General features: G+C 32.6%; 1 protein-coding gene and 1 long non-coding RNA gene across 2 annotated transcripts; one reads left to right on the forward strand and one right to left on the reverse strand.

The window, feature by feature from the left end:
• The first annotated feature begins 3,538 nt into the window (after nt 1-3,538).
• Nucleotides 3,539-6,141, forward strand: LOC140980141 (ER membrane protein complex subunit 7 homolog). Its single transcript, XM_073445835.1, has 7 exons — nt 3,539-3,705; nt 3,798-3,841; nt 4,812-4,920; nt 5,178-5,241; nt 5,324-5,440; nt 5,521-5,620; nt 5,815-6,141. The coding sequence occupies exons 1-7, from the start codon at nt 3,629-3,631 to the stop codon at nt 5,910-5,912; spliced, it is 609 nt and encodes a 202-aa protein (XP_073301936.1). The 5' UTR covers nt 3,539-3,628; the 3' UTR covers nt 5,913-6,141.
• On the reverse strand, nt 5,814-6,246 carry LOC140980142 (uncharacterized). The gene is made up of 2 exons (XR_012175887.1): nt 6,126-6,246; nt 5,814-6,053 (listed from the first exon to the last, which is right to left on the reverse strand). It is a non-coding gene; the product is annotated as an uncharacterized lncRNA (long non-coding RNA).
• Nucleotides 6,247-15,568: the final 9,322 nt, after the last annotated feature.

The following is a 15,568-nucleotide window of genomic DNA, read 5'->3' on the forward strand; positions in this document are numbered from 1 at the left end:
CTAAGAGTGAAGTTCAAATACAACTATTATCTTAAAAATCAGTCTTATAGAAACCTAAAAAACAGAGTCAACAAAATTTAAGTTCATAATTATGCAATTGTAGATACGGGTGTTCAAACTTCGGATAAAACCGAAAAAACAAAAAATCCAAACCGAAAAAACCGAACACTGGATCGAACCGAAAACCGAATTTTATAATTCGGATATAAATGTTAAAACCGAAATTTATTTGGTTCGGTTTCGGATTATATAAGTCAAAATCGAACCGATCGAAAAAACCGAAATTTCATTAAATTAATAATTTTATTTTTATTATATATTTTTTGAGATGATATCAGTGAATGATGAATTATTTTAAATAATATTTAGTTGATTGTTGTTTATGTAATTCATTTAGACTTTATATTTAAATGTTTTACTAATAAATCATGTAAAAAGTAGCATATTATATTTTACAATATATTTATCTTATTAATTTAAATAATTATATCAAAACCGAAATAACCGAACTATTTCGGTAGAAAACCGAACCGAACCAAAGAAAAATTGTTCGGATATCGAATTATATATTTGTAAAACCGAAAAAACCGAAATAAAAAATCGAAAACCGAACCGAACCGACCGATGAACACCCCTAATTGTACACATTGAGAAATTAATCATATCACAACATGTTATCATTGAATAATACATTCCTCTTGTATATTTTTCAAAATAGTTCACATGATATTAGAAGAACAAGACCAATGTAATTAAGCGATAATCCAAAAGACAATTAGAACTCATGATAATAATTATGATGTCTCTTTTTCACCAAATCTTAACATTGTTGGGCGTGTGCACAAACTGAGTTTCTCGTACCCAAAACCCTATGTGTTTGTGCCACATATATAAAATATTGTTCTTAATTAAACCATAATTCCGAATACAGTTCAATAAGAACCAAAATTATTTGAAATGGGCAAGTTCAATCAAAATGATCCAAAACTTTATCTCTATAAACGAACAATATGTGTTTAATTACAGAGAATATGTACTCGATTGTGCATGTGTTGTATCAGACCACATGATCATGCATATTCTTCTAAAAGTGGAGCTCAAATATGTCTTAAAAATTGATCTTTTAGAATTCTAAACAACACATTCGACATTTTTTTTAAGTTTATAATTACATATAATTTAACAATTTTAGACATTAGGTAATGAATGATATCACAACATGTGATCTCATTGAATAATTAACAATGCATTCATCTTCTACATTTGTCAAAGCAGTGCACATGACATTAGATAAACAAGACCAACATAATTGAGCGACAATCCAAAAGACAATTAGAACTCATGATAATCATTATAATTTATGTTTTGCACAAAATCATAAATTGTTGGGCGTGTGCACAAATGAAATTTCTCATACCCAAAACCCTATTTGTTTTTGCTGCACATATAAAATATTGTTCTTAATTAAAACATAATTATTCCGATATGGTTCAACAAGAACCAAATTTATTTTAAGTGGGCAAGTTCAATAAAATTGGCCCAAATTTTTATCCATAAAAGAAGAACACTATGTACTTAGTTAGTATATGTAATGGTGGCTCACTTTTTCAAAGTAATGGGGAAGATCCTCGAGAAGATATTGATGGTATTTGTGAACCTTTTTTCTTATCGGGCTCGGGACTAAAAGAATGGTTGGGACAACAAACATCCATCCTGTTCGGAAGGGACACAAGAAGGATCTTGTTGTTTCTTCAACAATTTTTGATCTCTAGCGGATCTCAGTTTTTTGAAAACTCGCTCCAGATATGAATGCCAGAACCACACCTGTAACCCAAGTCAATTCGCTGTCTCCACATTGGATCAAGAAAGTGCGTCTTTTTCCAACATAATAAATTCTTCCGTCGTTCGCCCCAGACTAAAAAAAAGGATTTTTTTTGTGGTCAGACCCCATTATGGATTTCTGACCGCTCAAGGCTTTTTTTCATGCTTTTTCCGGAGAAGAAAAAAATTCGAAAGCTTCTCTTCAGAATTGTTAGTCAATCCTATTTCCGATAGGGACAGTTGATAATTGAATCCGATTTTGACTGTCAGCCTCTTTCAGATATGAATCTATCTGATTCACAAGGGAAGAACTTGCATCAGTATCTCAATTCAAACATGGTTTTGATTCATACTCTATGTTCAGAGAAATATTTACCATCCGAAAAGAGGAAAAAACAGAGTCTTTGTCTAAAGAAATGCGTTGAGAAAGGGCAGATGTATAGAACCTTTCAACGAGATAGTGCTTTTTCAACTCTCTCAAAATGGACTAACATATATGCCATGGTTCCTTACTTCGACAGGGTACAAATATCTAAATTTGATATTTTTAGATACTTTTTCAGACCTGTTGCCGATACTAAGTAGCAGTCAAAAATTTGTATCCATTTTTCATGATATTATGCATGGATCAGGTATATCATGGTGAATTCTTCAGAAAAAGTAGTATCTTCCACAATTGTGCATGTGTTGTACCAAAACACATGATCACTCATACTCTAGTAAGAATAGAGTTCAAATACAATCGTTGTCTTAAAAACTGGTCATATAGAAACCTAAACAACATATTCAACAATTTTTTAAGTTTATAATTAAATATAATTTCATAATTTTAGACATTAAACAATGAATGATATCACAAAATGTGATCTCATTGAATGATAAACAATTTGTATGAATTTGTAAGACGACGTTTGCATATCAATAATTTCTCAACGAGATCACAAGTTGTGACGTCAATAATTTTTCAATGTCTATGATTGCGTAATTATATGTAATTATAAACTTCAAAAGTATATGTCATTTAGACTTCTATAAGAACAATTTGTAAACGACGCTTGTAGTTGAACTCAACTCTTAAAAGCGTATGTGTGATCATGTGGTCGGATACAATACACAAACAATACAAGTACATATGCTCCATAATTGAGCACATATTATTCGTCTTTCAAGGTTAAAACTTATATACATGTACGAATGCGGATATAAAAATAGACATGTTGTACATAATACTTAATATGTGGTATTGATAATTCCATCAACATAAATAAATAAATAAACGTATCAGTCAATATTATCAATAATGTTGTTTTCGATAGTGTCGTCTATTTATTTACAGAAAGACTGTCAATATCGTAACTTGAAATTGGCCACTCGAGCCCGTCTCATCAACCTATCTACCTTTCCTAACCATTTATACGACAAGAAACATCCGACGATTTATCGACATTCAAAATATTAAAAGAAGTTTTCATCAATGCAAATTATAATTACACTAAATACCATGAAAAACCAAAAATACAAAGCTTCATTCATATAATAAATATAATATAACTCAATTAATTTACCCTAATTAACGAATTTCACTTAAATAATTACTTTTTTTATTTTAGATAGATTTTAAGGGTAGTGTGGTATTTTCGGTGGGGCACGAGAGTTTTGAAAAATATAATTTGGTTGTGTCGGAGAGAAAGTTTGCTATTAGAGATTTAATATTTATAAGCAAATTCCTCTTTTTTTACCCTTAAAAAATAAAAAATAACTAACCAAGCAGCTAAAAAATTTTTAAACGTCTCTCTCTCTTCCCCCCATGGCAGCGCATCCCTCGTCGATCTTTCTGTCGCTACTCTTGCTCTTTCTGCCCTTTGTACTCGGGATCTCTGATAAGTCGGGTTTTTTCTATTCGAATCGCTATTACCTTGTAATTGATTTGATTTTCATGAAAAAATAGTTTCTTATTGGATATTGATTTTGCCCAGGAATGGCGAGGGATTCAGCATTAATGGTAAAGTTAGATTTCCAGGTACCTTGGTTTCCTTTTAGTTTCTAAGCCGGATCTTGCGATTTATAATCTTTTTTGTGGTAAAGTTTGGATTTTTTTTTTTTTTTTGGCAACGATTCGTGCTTAGATGCTTATGATCTCTCTCTCTCTCTTTTTTTTTTTTTTATTACAAGTACTAACAGCTTAAAATATGAGGCAATTATCCAATTTCTTGCTCATCTTTTTAACTTAGAGATATGGAAATGTTAAATCTAAGAAGTTTAGAATAATAAGAGTTCCATCAACCGAAACCATGTAGTTTACTTGTCAGTTACAGAAACTCAATTGGGGATAAGAGACATCATAGTTATAGTTACTACTTAATTTGGCCTCTTTTTTTTTTGTTTACTATCAGAAGTATGTGCTAATATGAGTGGAGAAAATAGGTGAGGTTTTTCGCCATGAGAGCCAACATTTAGTGGAAAGCTATTTCAATGATCATGAGGGCATAATTTGTAAGTTACACGGATATATACTTTTGAAACCTCATGTCCACCTTAGGGAATAGAGGATAGAGACCAGGCCAAGTTTTGATAAATGCCACTAATGAGTGACAAGGGACTTGACTTCCCAAACCTGCTTAGCATGGAGGGGCATAGAATATTATACTTTGTGTTTCAAGGAAAACTATGAAATGGCCATGTAAATTCCAATTTTTAAAAATGAACTCCGTCATGGGAGGGGACGCCCCATGGCTTAATATTTGGTCTTTGATGCAAAATTCTCATTTGAGCTTTTTGGGTGTGGAAACAAAGTGTACTGGTCTATCATTGAACGGACACCCCATTACTTATATTTGTTCTTTACTGCATAATTTCCATCTAAGTTTTTGCGTGGGTATTGCAACCCTAAACAGAATATCTATCCTTGTCTTGTCCGATGTCCCCTTCTGTCTCTTTTTATTTTTTGGGGGTTAACTTTTTGTTTTATGTTTGTTATTTTCTTCTTCAAGGATTTAGTGCCACAGGATTTGGTCTCCCAGCAAAACTTTCAAATGTCAGAGTCATACTCAATGGTGGCGAGAAAGTTACTTTTTTGAGGCCAGATGGATATTTTTCATTGTATCCTACTCATCTTCTTCTTGTTTCCATCTCGCTTTAGGGGATTGGAGATGAATTTGACAGATCATTTGTTACTTACAATAATGTTTTTCTTTTGTTTGATGTGACACTTTTCAAATGGTGATGGTTTGTGACTAGCATCAGTACCTTGTCATCACTAATATTGTCTTGAAAACTGAAACTATTCATTTTTGTGAAAACATTGTAAAAGTCGACTTATTGGACTGAATGTTGTTCTTTAACCATAATCCCTCAAGCCATAATGTGCCAGCAGGGACTCATCTTATTGAAGTGGCTGCAATAGGCTATTTCTTCTCTCCCGTAGGCTTCTTAATTCCTGTATTCAATTTGTAATAAATATCTTACAACTTTAGTATGATATTATTATTTTCTCCGTCGCCAGGTCAGAGTTGATGTGAGTGCTAGGAATCCTGGTAAGGTCCAGGCAGCTTTGACGGAAACCAGAAGAGCATTGACCGAACTTGTTTTGGAGCCTTTGCAAGAGGAACAATATTATGAGGTTAGATCAAACGCTTTATTACATTATTTAATATTTGATGCTTTCAGTTCTTGATGTTTTATTTCATATAATTCTTGCAGATAAGAGAACCATTTTCTGTTATGTCCATATTTAAAAGCCCCATGGGATTGATGGTTGGATTTATGGTGATTGTGATGTTTGTGATGCCCAAACTTGTTGGTAAGTTTGTTGTTTATTTATACTTCCTGATTCCATTTAACCTTGCACGTGAACGTTGTACTTGCATTTGGTTAATATGGATTTTCTTCCGCTTTTTCATGATATGATCTTATATATTCGCGAATATATCCCCTTCTTGTTTTTAGACATCCCATATCATAGAATGCCATCAAATTTTATTTATGCTGGAACAGATCCTGAAGAACTTAAACGAGCCCAAGAAGAAATGGGAAACCAGGGTGTTCCCTCTCTTGCAAACCTTTTGACCGGAGCCCAGCAAAGGAACAATTAGAAACTGAAACTGTGATTTTTCATCAGCGGAATTCACAGAAAGAGGTTTTGTGGTGAGGATTTTGAAATTTGATGAAATGAATTTGGACTTTGTATGTGGATATTCAGCTGAGTCAATCAAGAACGAGTTGTTAATTTTTAGCTCTGAATCTCGTTACTGGTCTTGTATTAGGATGACATGTGATATCGATTTTTCCACAATCTGCCAAGTTACATCTCCTTTTCGTACACCTGAATTTTATACTTGTTTGATCTCACTCGAACATAAAGTTTCTTTGTACCTGGCCAACTCAAAAAGTCAAGAGATTATCATTTATATATTTGATATGGGAATTGAATAGTATATGCCATTGTGTGTGTGTGTGTGTGTGTGTGTGTGTGTGTGTATAGATCTATGGATCAAGAAATAAAAACTAGTAAAAGATTGGATCAAAATTTCATCAAACCTCACCAGAAAAAATAAAAACATACTTATGCCAAGGTTATCTCTTACCTGCATCTTTATTTTTCATCTTCTCTTTTCAAGTAGAGACCAATGATCTCAATTTTCAAAAATCTTCTCAAACTCGTCTCTAAATGTTATCACATACTCCATTTTTTCTATTTTTTACATTTTCAAACACACACACATGATTAAATAATCACACGATATATTGTTCAACTGAACTTAATTAATTCGATAGACTTGAAATAAAACGTATAATTTATTAAATAACTACGTATTATATTATTAAACATATATAACACAATTAAATGTGTATTTGAATCGATTTATTGTCATCAAATTGTAAACCACACATTACATTAATCATACAAATATAAAATATAACCAAGACAATAAGTGTTAAATTAAGGCGATTATAAGCGTTTGTAATAAAATAAATTCAAGTTCATTGATATTTGGTTTATTGATTTGAAGAAGAAGAAAGTCTCGAGAAAATCTCAAAATATTATAGTTCAATAAAATATTGGATATCAATTACCAGATATTTGATAATTTATTTATTTGAAATAAAATAAAATTTAAAATTTGAATTGAGGTTTAAGATTTTGAGATTTGTTTTCTTGAAATTTGAAAAGAAAATTTAATTATTATAGTTCATCTAAAGATGCTAATTTTAAAAATAGATTTGTTCGCTAAACATTTCATAATATAGCCTTGTGTAATTTAATAATTCTAAACTACCATTTTTTCACTACAACTTAGTGAATTATTTTTCCCCAAAAAAATTTTACCTAAATTATTTCTTAAATTTCTCAAATAATAATTGAAATAAATGTAATATATTACGTAGTTTTTAGTATATCGTTCAATAATCGTAAAAATATGAAAATTTATTATAAGTATAATTCATAAATTTATTTTATACAATTTTTTAGATTTGATTTAATACTTCGATTCTAATATTTTAATTAAATGATGGTACCAAATCATTATTTTTTCTTTGACATTTTTCAAATTATTAATATATCATATATTGGCTTTAATATTAAAAAAATGCTACTATATAAGAAGTAAAAAAATTAATGAGAAATAAATTTTTACTTTATAAATTTTACATTTTAAAGACTAATTTGAATAAAATTTGCGAAAATGGTTATTTAAATTATTTTTATGTTCTTAAAATTTTATTTTAAGCATTTGAGTACTACATGTCGATGTCTATAAATATTTAGATGCCTTTTTTTTCCCCGAGATTCATAAATATTTAATTTAATAAACCATGGCTATATAAACACATTAATTTGCATATTTTGTTAACATATTTTCTATTACACTTAAGTCTTTAGTGATTGACAAAATAAACAGAATCAAGCAGTTCTAGGTTCCAGCCGATTATTTTATTATAAAACTGATTTTTCAGACCGCTGGATTATTTCAAGCCTTTTCCAGAGTTCAAGTCGTTCTGTCTAGAAATAAAACCTCTAGACTTTATCGGACTACAGCTGCAAGACATCCTCTGACAAGTAACCAATCCAAACTATTGAACACAGTACAGAGTTCAAATCGTTGTTTTCCAACTGCACTGCAGAAAGTTCAGTATTGAGAATTCCCAAAATGAATGTGCATTTTCGAGCCGTTCAGTTGAAAGCTCGATATACAAATATAATACAGTATCCTACCAACTTCCAAAATAATAGGAGCCACTCTACTAGGATATAGTGTATCAGCTTTATAAAAAACATGGACTTAAAGTCAATTGAGCATATATGAGAATTTAATGATAAATACGAAATATGTCCATATTACAGGGAAACAATGTAGATAATTGTTGAAAAGAAATTTCTACTGTTGAAGCACTCTACTATAAATATGCAGTATATCTTCAATTGTGGTGTCATTGGTAGAGTCCACTATGAGAGAATCATATTCTCTTTTAGATAATCCAAGAATTCAGTATTCAAGTATTCTCCACCTCGATCAGATCGAAGTGTCTTAATACTCATTTCTAATTGTTTTTCTACTTCTGATCTGAATTCTTTGAAATTTTCAAATCGTGTCTCATCAAATAGAAATACACATACCTTGAATAATCATCAGTAAAGGTAATGAAGTAGGATTGTCCATATTTTGTGCTAACACTTAGCGGGCCACAAACGTCTGTGTGGATCAAATCCAGTAGACCATGTGCACGTTCCACATTTCCATTAAAGGGAGTCTTGGTCATTTTTTTTAGACAGAATTCACAAGTATGTAGAGAATTTATGTTTGACAAGTCGAACATGTCTTCTCCCACTATTTTGTGCATCATTCTTTGAGAAATATGACATAGTCTAGCGTATCATATTTGTACAGGATTTGGATCATCTAATTTTTTTTCGTTTGTTGTTTTCATATGTACTTGGATATTGTTCAACAGAATATCTTTTAATTTTAATTTGTAGATATTGTTCATTAATTCGCTGGTTCCTATCAAACATTCATTCTTGTAAATATTGCAAACCCCTTTAGCAAACATACAAGAATAATCATCCCTATCAAGCATAGAAATGGAAATAATGTTTTTAACAGATTCAAGAACATATAAAACGTCTCTAAAAAATAACTTAAAATTATGTTTAAAATCAAAGTAACATCTCCAATGACAGTTGTAACAACCCTTGCTCCATTCCCTAATCTCAAAAATGTCTCGTCATCTCTAAACATCTTGCTTCTTGTCATCACATGCAAATCATTGCTTATATTAGAACCACATCCGATATCCAATACCTAAGAAGAAAAATTAATTGAGACATTTACTTCAATGTAAAACATATCATGGCCAGAACACTTCTGGGCAAGATACTCCGTGCAGTTATGCCTCCAACGTCTAGGTTTGGTGCAGTGGAAACAGATATGTTCAGACTTATCGGGCTTTGTGTGACCCAGAGTGGGTTTCTTGTATGATTTTTTTATTAGGCTTGTTCTTCTTGTGTGGGGCTGAACGCTTCATCTCTCTATTTTGGGGGCTCTTTTTTCGTACTGAACGACGAGCCCGCTAGAAAAACATGCTTTTCCTTCTTGATTGTGGCATCATAAGTAGTAAACATGTTGACCAACTCTTCAAGGGTGGCCTCAAGCTTGTTTATGTTAAAATTTATTACAAATCCATCGAACGAGGGGGACAGTGACAGCAAGAGAATATCAGTCGATAGCTCACTAGGAATAACCACGTTGAGTCCCACCAACTTCTCAATTAGCCCAATCATTCTAACATCATGCTTATGGACCGAAGTCCCATCTCGCAGGCATAAAGTCGTGAGTTCTTTACTAGTAGCATATCTCTCTGAGCGAGTTTGTACACCATACAATTCTTTCAGATAAAGGTATATGTCAGCAGCATTCACCGCCTCCTCGAACCTCTTTTGAAGTTCATTCGACATAGAAGCTAACATGTAGCTTTTAGCTTGAAGATCATGGTCAAACCATTTCTCAAGCATAGCCAATTCAGTCTCAGTGACGTCCGAAGGCGCTTCCCTCGGTGGCTTCTTATCAAGCACATACGCAATCCTTTTTGAGTTCAAAACAATATTTTAATTTCGAAAACAGTCATTATATTTATAGAAAATCAATTTGTTTTGATTGAGAATGATTGAAAGCAGGTTACAAGATGTCATCATAAATATACTGAAAACGAAAACAGATAATTGTAACTTATTATTTTAAAATAATTTTAAGATATAAAATACAAATTTTTGTTTTATAAATTTCTCTCCCACTATTTTGACATTTCCACTACCCTCTGATGTAAAAGGGAAATCGTATTTCCTTAGTGGACACGTAGAGTACAATTACATAATTATGATTCCAAATAATATCAGTCAATTATAATTTCTAAAAAGTATAATCCAATTGTATCCCTATGCAACATCTCCGTGTTTCGCCTCGCGTTTAATAATGACCCAATAATATGACGTCGTTTATTTTCATGTGTCCAACCGACCTATTATTATTGAATTGTAGTGGACGGTCGGCATGAGTTCCCTCAATAATATGAGCCGAAGTCATGGGAGTTCCACTCAATTCACATTATATATCCGTTGGAAGTTACAACTTTTGGGCGTCCAGGCCTCCCCAATAATATGAGCCAGACACTGACGCACGTAGCATTCATCATGCAACTACGATTGATGGAAAAAAAAAAGAATAAATTAAACTCCTTTAATTTTTTACTTTTACGGTTTTATATGAATTTTATTCAAAATGATGGATTTTAATTTTAAAATTTTCTCGATATTTTAATTTAAAATTACGTGTCATGATCTACGGGAATGATGGGATGCAAATGCAACTTATTACAAGAGCTTCTAATATTTTACATGTATTCATCTTGTACATTGGGCCCACTATCTTCGAGTCTTGATCTCTCACTATTTCTAATAATTATATTTGAATAGACATGTCACATAAGAGATACATCTCATGGGGTGAGAACGAGCCATAAATTAGGCCCATTTTAATAATTTCAAATATTAACAAAATGAATAAAATAGTAAAATATCATAACATACATCTATCACATTGATCAAGGTTCTCGATCAACCTTCATGCATTTAATATCACATATTAACATCAATTAATTAAAAAAATTTGATTAATTGATTAAATCATGCATCTATTATTTTATTACTAACCACCACAATAATTAAAGAAGTTAATAAATTAAATGAACAGATTTTATTTATTTTATAATTTATTCAATTATAATTTATTTCTTATCAAACTCATTTTTACCATAAATAATTAAAATCATATTTAAATTATTTATTTTACACGAAGATTATTAATTTACCAAAATTTGATTTTAAGGAAAAATTGAATAAATTTTCATAAAATATCAATTTTATCCAAAATTTTGTAAAATCATAAAATCGCAACCTAGGCCCGAACAATTCAAGTTCATGACCCAGCACGGTGCTCGAGATGTTCTCGGGCACCTATCTGGGCTGTTCGATCAGATCGGGCGCTGGCTGGCACGTTGTACGCTCCCTGCGCGCACAGGTGGCAGATCGATTTTCTTTGTTTTCTGATTAAAATCAAATTTTAACGGTACATCAATTTTCTGAAAAATTTTCTTGTGTAGTTAGAATAAAAAACTCAACATGAAATTAAACCATATGATGTAGAGAATTGGCTCTGATACCAGTGTTGGAGATCGTTTTCTCGTGTCCAAAACACGGCGGAAGTTTAAAAAATTTTATTTTGACGTTCAAATAACGTCTTTGGACACTGATATGGTTTAAACAAATAAAGCATTCATAGGGTGTTTATGAGTATATCTTTAGTGAATAAATAACTTGTCACCAACTATTCCTGAATTGACGAAAATAGCTCTTGTAGTATTCTCTACAAACAATCTTCTTGTAATCTTCATTTTCCAATCAATTCCACGACTAGAATATTTGTTCTTCCTCTAAATTGCACAAGAAAATTTAGAGGAATTTTTGTCGTTTTAGAGCAAAAACTAAAAGACGGCTCAAACCCTTAATTCCAATTGAGGTGGCCTAAATTGCGAAGTAATATGGAGAGGGATTTTCGAAAATTTGCATGTAGTGAAGGCTAGGGTTTTTGGCCTCCTTACTTAAAATTGAATAATTAACCTAGTTTCTTTAATTATAGGTTTAAAGTTTCTTAATTAAACCTAATGAGCTTAGATAATATAATTTGACTAGTCCAACTAGTTTAATTAATTATTATATCAAAGTCTATCAAGAACTTTAATTATTTAGCATGTTGGACTTTTATTTCTGCAAACCCGTTATACATACTTCCTAATACATTTAATTTAATCTTTTGTAAACCCAACATTTGAGTTTACTAATTTAAACTCTCAATTTTCATACATTAAGCTCCTTGAAATTATTCTCTCTAAATTGTAATTATCATAAATTCAACTCCTTAAATTTATTGTTTCAACGGGAACAAATAATTCAGTGCTTTTGTAACTTCAATGATTCAGAGATACAGTCAGTCATTGGTTCACAACTCTTTGTGATTTTAGGAAATTTTCCTTTATTCGGGCTTATTCTAATTTGCTTTATTCCATGCATCAATATTTGATCATGAAAATGTCAGAAATCATTTTCTGATTAAACTCATCGAATTGTGGTAAGAGCATCTAGCAGCATTGCCCAATGATTCCCTAGATATCACTGATACTGCCTGCAAGAACCAATCGGTTATGATTAACGTCTAGTACGGTCCCTTCATCCCATATATCCCGAACGAATTTGTAACTATTGATTTATCAATGGTTGCATATTATATTTGGTAGCTATGTGATACATTCATGAAATATTCATAGTGTCATCGCATGTATGATAAGCACGAATTATATAGCGTTTTAGGGACTTTATTTTATCGTACTCGTGCTTATATGGCATTTTTATTCCGCGTTTTGCGCTTAATTCGTTTCATTATTGCTAATTACAGGTTTGACCAAAAGATTATAACATCCAACGAAAGGGAAAGAAAGTCAAGCTTCGCAATGCCATGTCAGAAATCCCCGGAAAAATAGGAAAATAGCACGAAGAGAGTATCTGGACCCCTACACGGACCCCGTGTAAAGGTCCGTGTCCATCAGCCTCCAAAGAAGAAAATATCAGTGCCTACACGGACCCCTAGACGGACCTCTACAAGGGGTCTGTGTCCAGTGTTTCTCGGAATGAATTTTGGACAGAATATACACGAACCCCTTCCTTGATGCACGCCCGGGGTCCATGTCCTCCATATCAGAATCAGATTTTCCGAATATTTTATGGAGATTTTGGGAGGATTTTTGAAGGGGAGATAAAAAGGAAAAAAATAAAAGATATGGGGGGACTTTTGAAGAACGGGGAAAACATTTTTACAGAGAAAAGAATTGCAGAGAGGCGGCTACTGCTTGGGAGAAAACGAAAGGGAAACGCGCTTCACACGCAAGATTTCACGCACTATCACTGAGAATTTCTCCTTTCTTATTTTCTTATTTTTGTTCATGAATTCGAATGAATTTATGGAGTAGTTTTTCTTGTGATCGGGACCACGATAGGGAAAAACTATTGATTTTTTTTATTCGTTGGATTATTTGATTTATGAATTAATTTTATGTTATTGATTAATGTTTGCGTAATTTTTGTGCTTTTAATTTGATCAATTATTTGCATGTTTGTTGTCCAATCTTGACTCGAAAGGGAGTAGATTGAATTTAGCTTCAAAAATGTTAATAAACACACGGTTAAACCGACTAGAAATAGTATTCGATTTCAATGTGCGATTTTAGGCGACAGCTGTGATTTTATCGTTGAATAATGCGTTTTTGTTTAATTAAATTCAATTAGAAATAATTAGACTGTTAAATGAAAATAGGGTTATAAATTCTAAAAATAGATTTATAGTTAAATTAGAGAATTTCATCGTGACATCAATAATCTGTGATTAATTAATTCCAATGCATGACAATAATCAAAGTTTGGACCGTTGTGTGTTCCCGATCATTTTGTTGAGTTTGAAAATTCCCCAAGTTTCAACATGTTCTCCAAATTCGCTCTTAGTAATTAATTTAGCAAAATTCAATTTAATTTAATTAGTTTATATTATCATCAAATCACTTGTTATTGTTTGCCTAGATTAAATAGAATAATTCAATCTTAGTACTTAAATAATAGTATCTGTGGGATTGATAGTTGGACTTGTCGTTCATTTACTATAACTTGACCTAGACCGCTTGCTAGATTCATTCCCAACCGAAATCGTCGGTCAAGTTTTTGGCACCGTTGCCGGAGACTATCTGTTTAATATTAGGATAAATTATTAGTTTGAGACTAGGCATTTATTCTTAGTTCTTATTTTTATTTTTAAAGTTTTAGCGATTTTAATTAATTTTGTTTCAGATTTTTTTTTTGCATTCTTTTGGAGCTTGAATTGTGCACTTGAATTTTGATTTCAGGAGTCTAGCTTGTGTTATATGAGCCGTGCTCAGGGCTTCGAAAATCTAGTGCCACTTGATCTAGAGATTGAAAGCACTCTCCATCGTATACGTAGGGCTCGAAAGAATAACAACTTGGCTTTTGAATCCGAATCTGAAACGGAATCTGAAATAGACTTTAAGCCAGAATTAGAGGACATGGTCGGGGAAGAGGATAATCGTACTTTAATGGAGCTTCATCGGCCAGCATTTGGAGGTTATGGTTCTAGTATTGTCTGCCCTACAATTCAAGCGAATACATTCAAACTTAAGCCCACCATCATCCAGATGATTCAACTCCAAGTCAAATTCAGAGGATCACCATCTGAAGATCCCAATGCACATCTGGAGAACTTTCTGTCAATATGTGATACAATCCAGTGCAATGGGGTGAGTACTGATGCCATCCGACTCAGACTATTTCCATTCTCTTTGTAGGGAGAAGCTATGGAGTGGCTTCGAGACCTTCCAGCTGGTTTTATTACTACATGGGATGGGTTGGTCGAGGTCTTCATGCACAGGTATTTTCCCCCAACCAAGATTACACAATTGCGAAATGAAGTCACATCGTTTAGGCTGAGAGATGGGGAATCATTGAATTCAACATGGGTAAGGTTTAAGAAGATGTTGAGAATGTGCCCGAGACATGGTTTTTCGATAGGCCAACATGTTGAGACATTCTACTACGGGGTGGATCCATCTGTGAGATCTATGCTTGATGCAGCAGCAAACGGTAGCTTATACAGGAAAACGCCAACCGCAGCGCTTGAAATCATATCTAATATGGCAGAGAGCAATGTAGGCTGGAAAGACAACAGAAGGGAAAAGAAAGTAAGATTCCTTGAGATGGATGCTTTGACAGCAATCACAGCAAAGCTTGATGGATTGACACATCAGATGGCACAGTTACAAGCACATAAATCAATACCAGTCAAGTCAGTAAATCAAATTCACGGAAATGCTGAGATAGTTGGTGGATCATCTAGTGATATGTAATTCATGCCGGATATGTCTTGTGAGGGAATACAGTGCTTTGGAGGGGACTCAGTTAATTATGTGGTAAACCAGGGTCGGCAACAATATAATCCATACAGTTTCTCATATAATCCGGTCTGGAGGAATCATCCGAATTTTGGGTGGAGACCGTCAGAAAATTCTGTTGAGCAACCATATTTCAATCCTCCGCAACATCCTACACAACAATAGCCTCCTCAGCAACCACCTAAACCTC

Source organism: Primulina huaijiensis, chromosome 7 (assembly GCF_012295235.1).
Source record: "Primulina huaijiensis isolate GDHJ02 chromosome 7, ASM1229523v2, whole genome shotgun sequence".
NCBI classification, from domain to species: domain Eukaryota; kingdom Viridiplantae; phylum Streptophyta; class Magnoliopsida; order Lamiales; family Gesneriaceae; genus Primulina; species Primulina huaijiensis.

What these genes read in the sequence shown, in the direction of transcription:
- LOC140980141 (XM_073445835.1), top strand. Translation starts at nt 3,629, where the DNA reads ATGGCAGCGCATCCCTCGTCGATCTTTCTGTCGCTACTCTTGCTCTTT. An exon ending in CCAGATGGATATTTTTCATT is followed by an intron (nt 4,921 to 5,177) that starts GTATCCTACTCA and finishes TAATCCCTCAAG; the next exon opens with CCATAATGTGCCAGCAGGGA. An exon ending in TGTGATGCCCAAACTTGTTG is followed by an intron (nt 5,621 to 5,814) that starts GTAAGTTTGTTG and finishes ATGCTGGAACAG; the next exon opens with ATCCTGAAGAACTTAAACGA.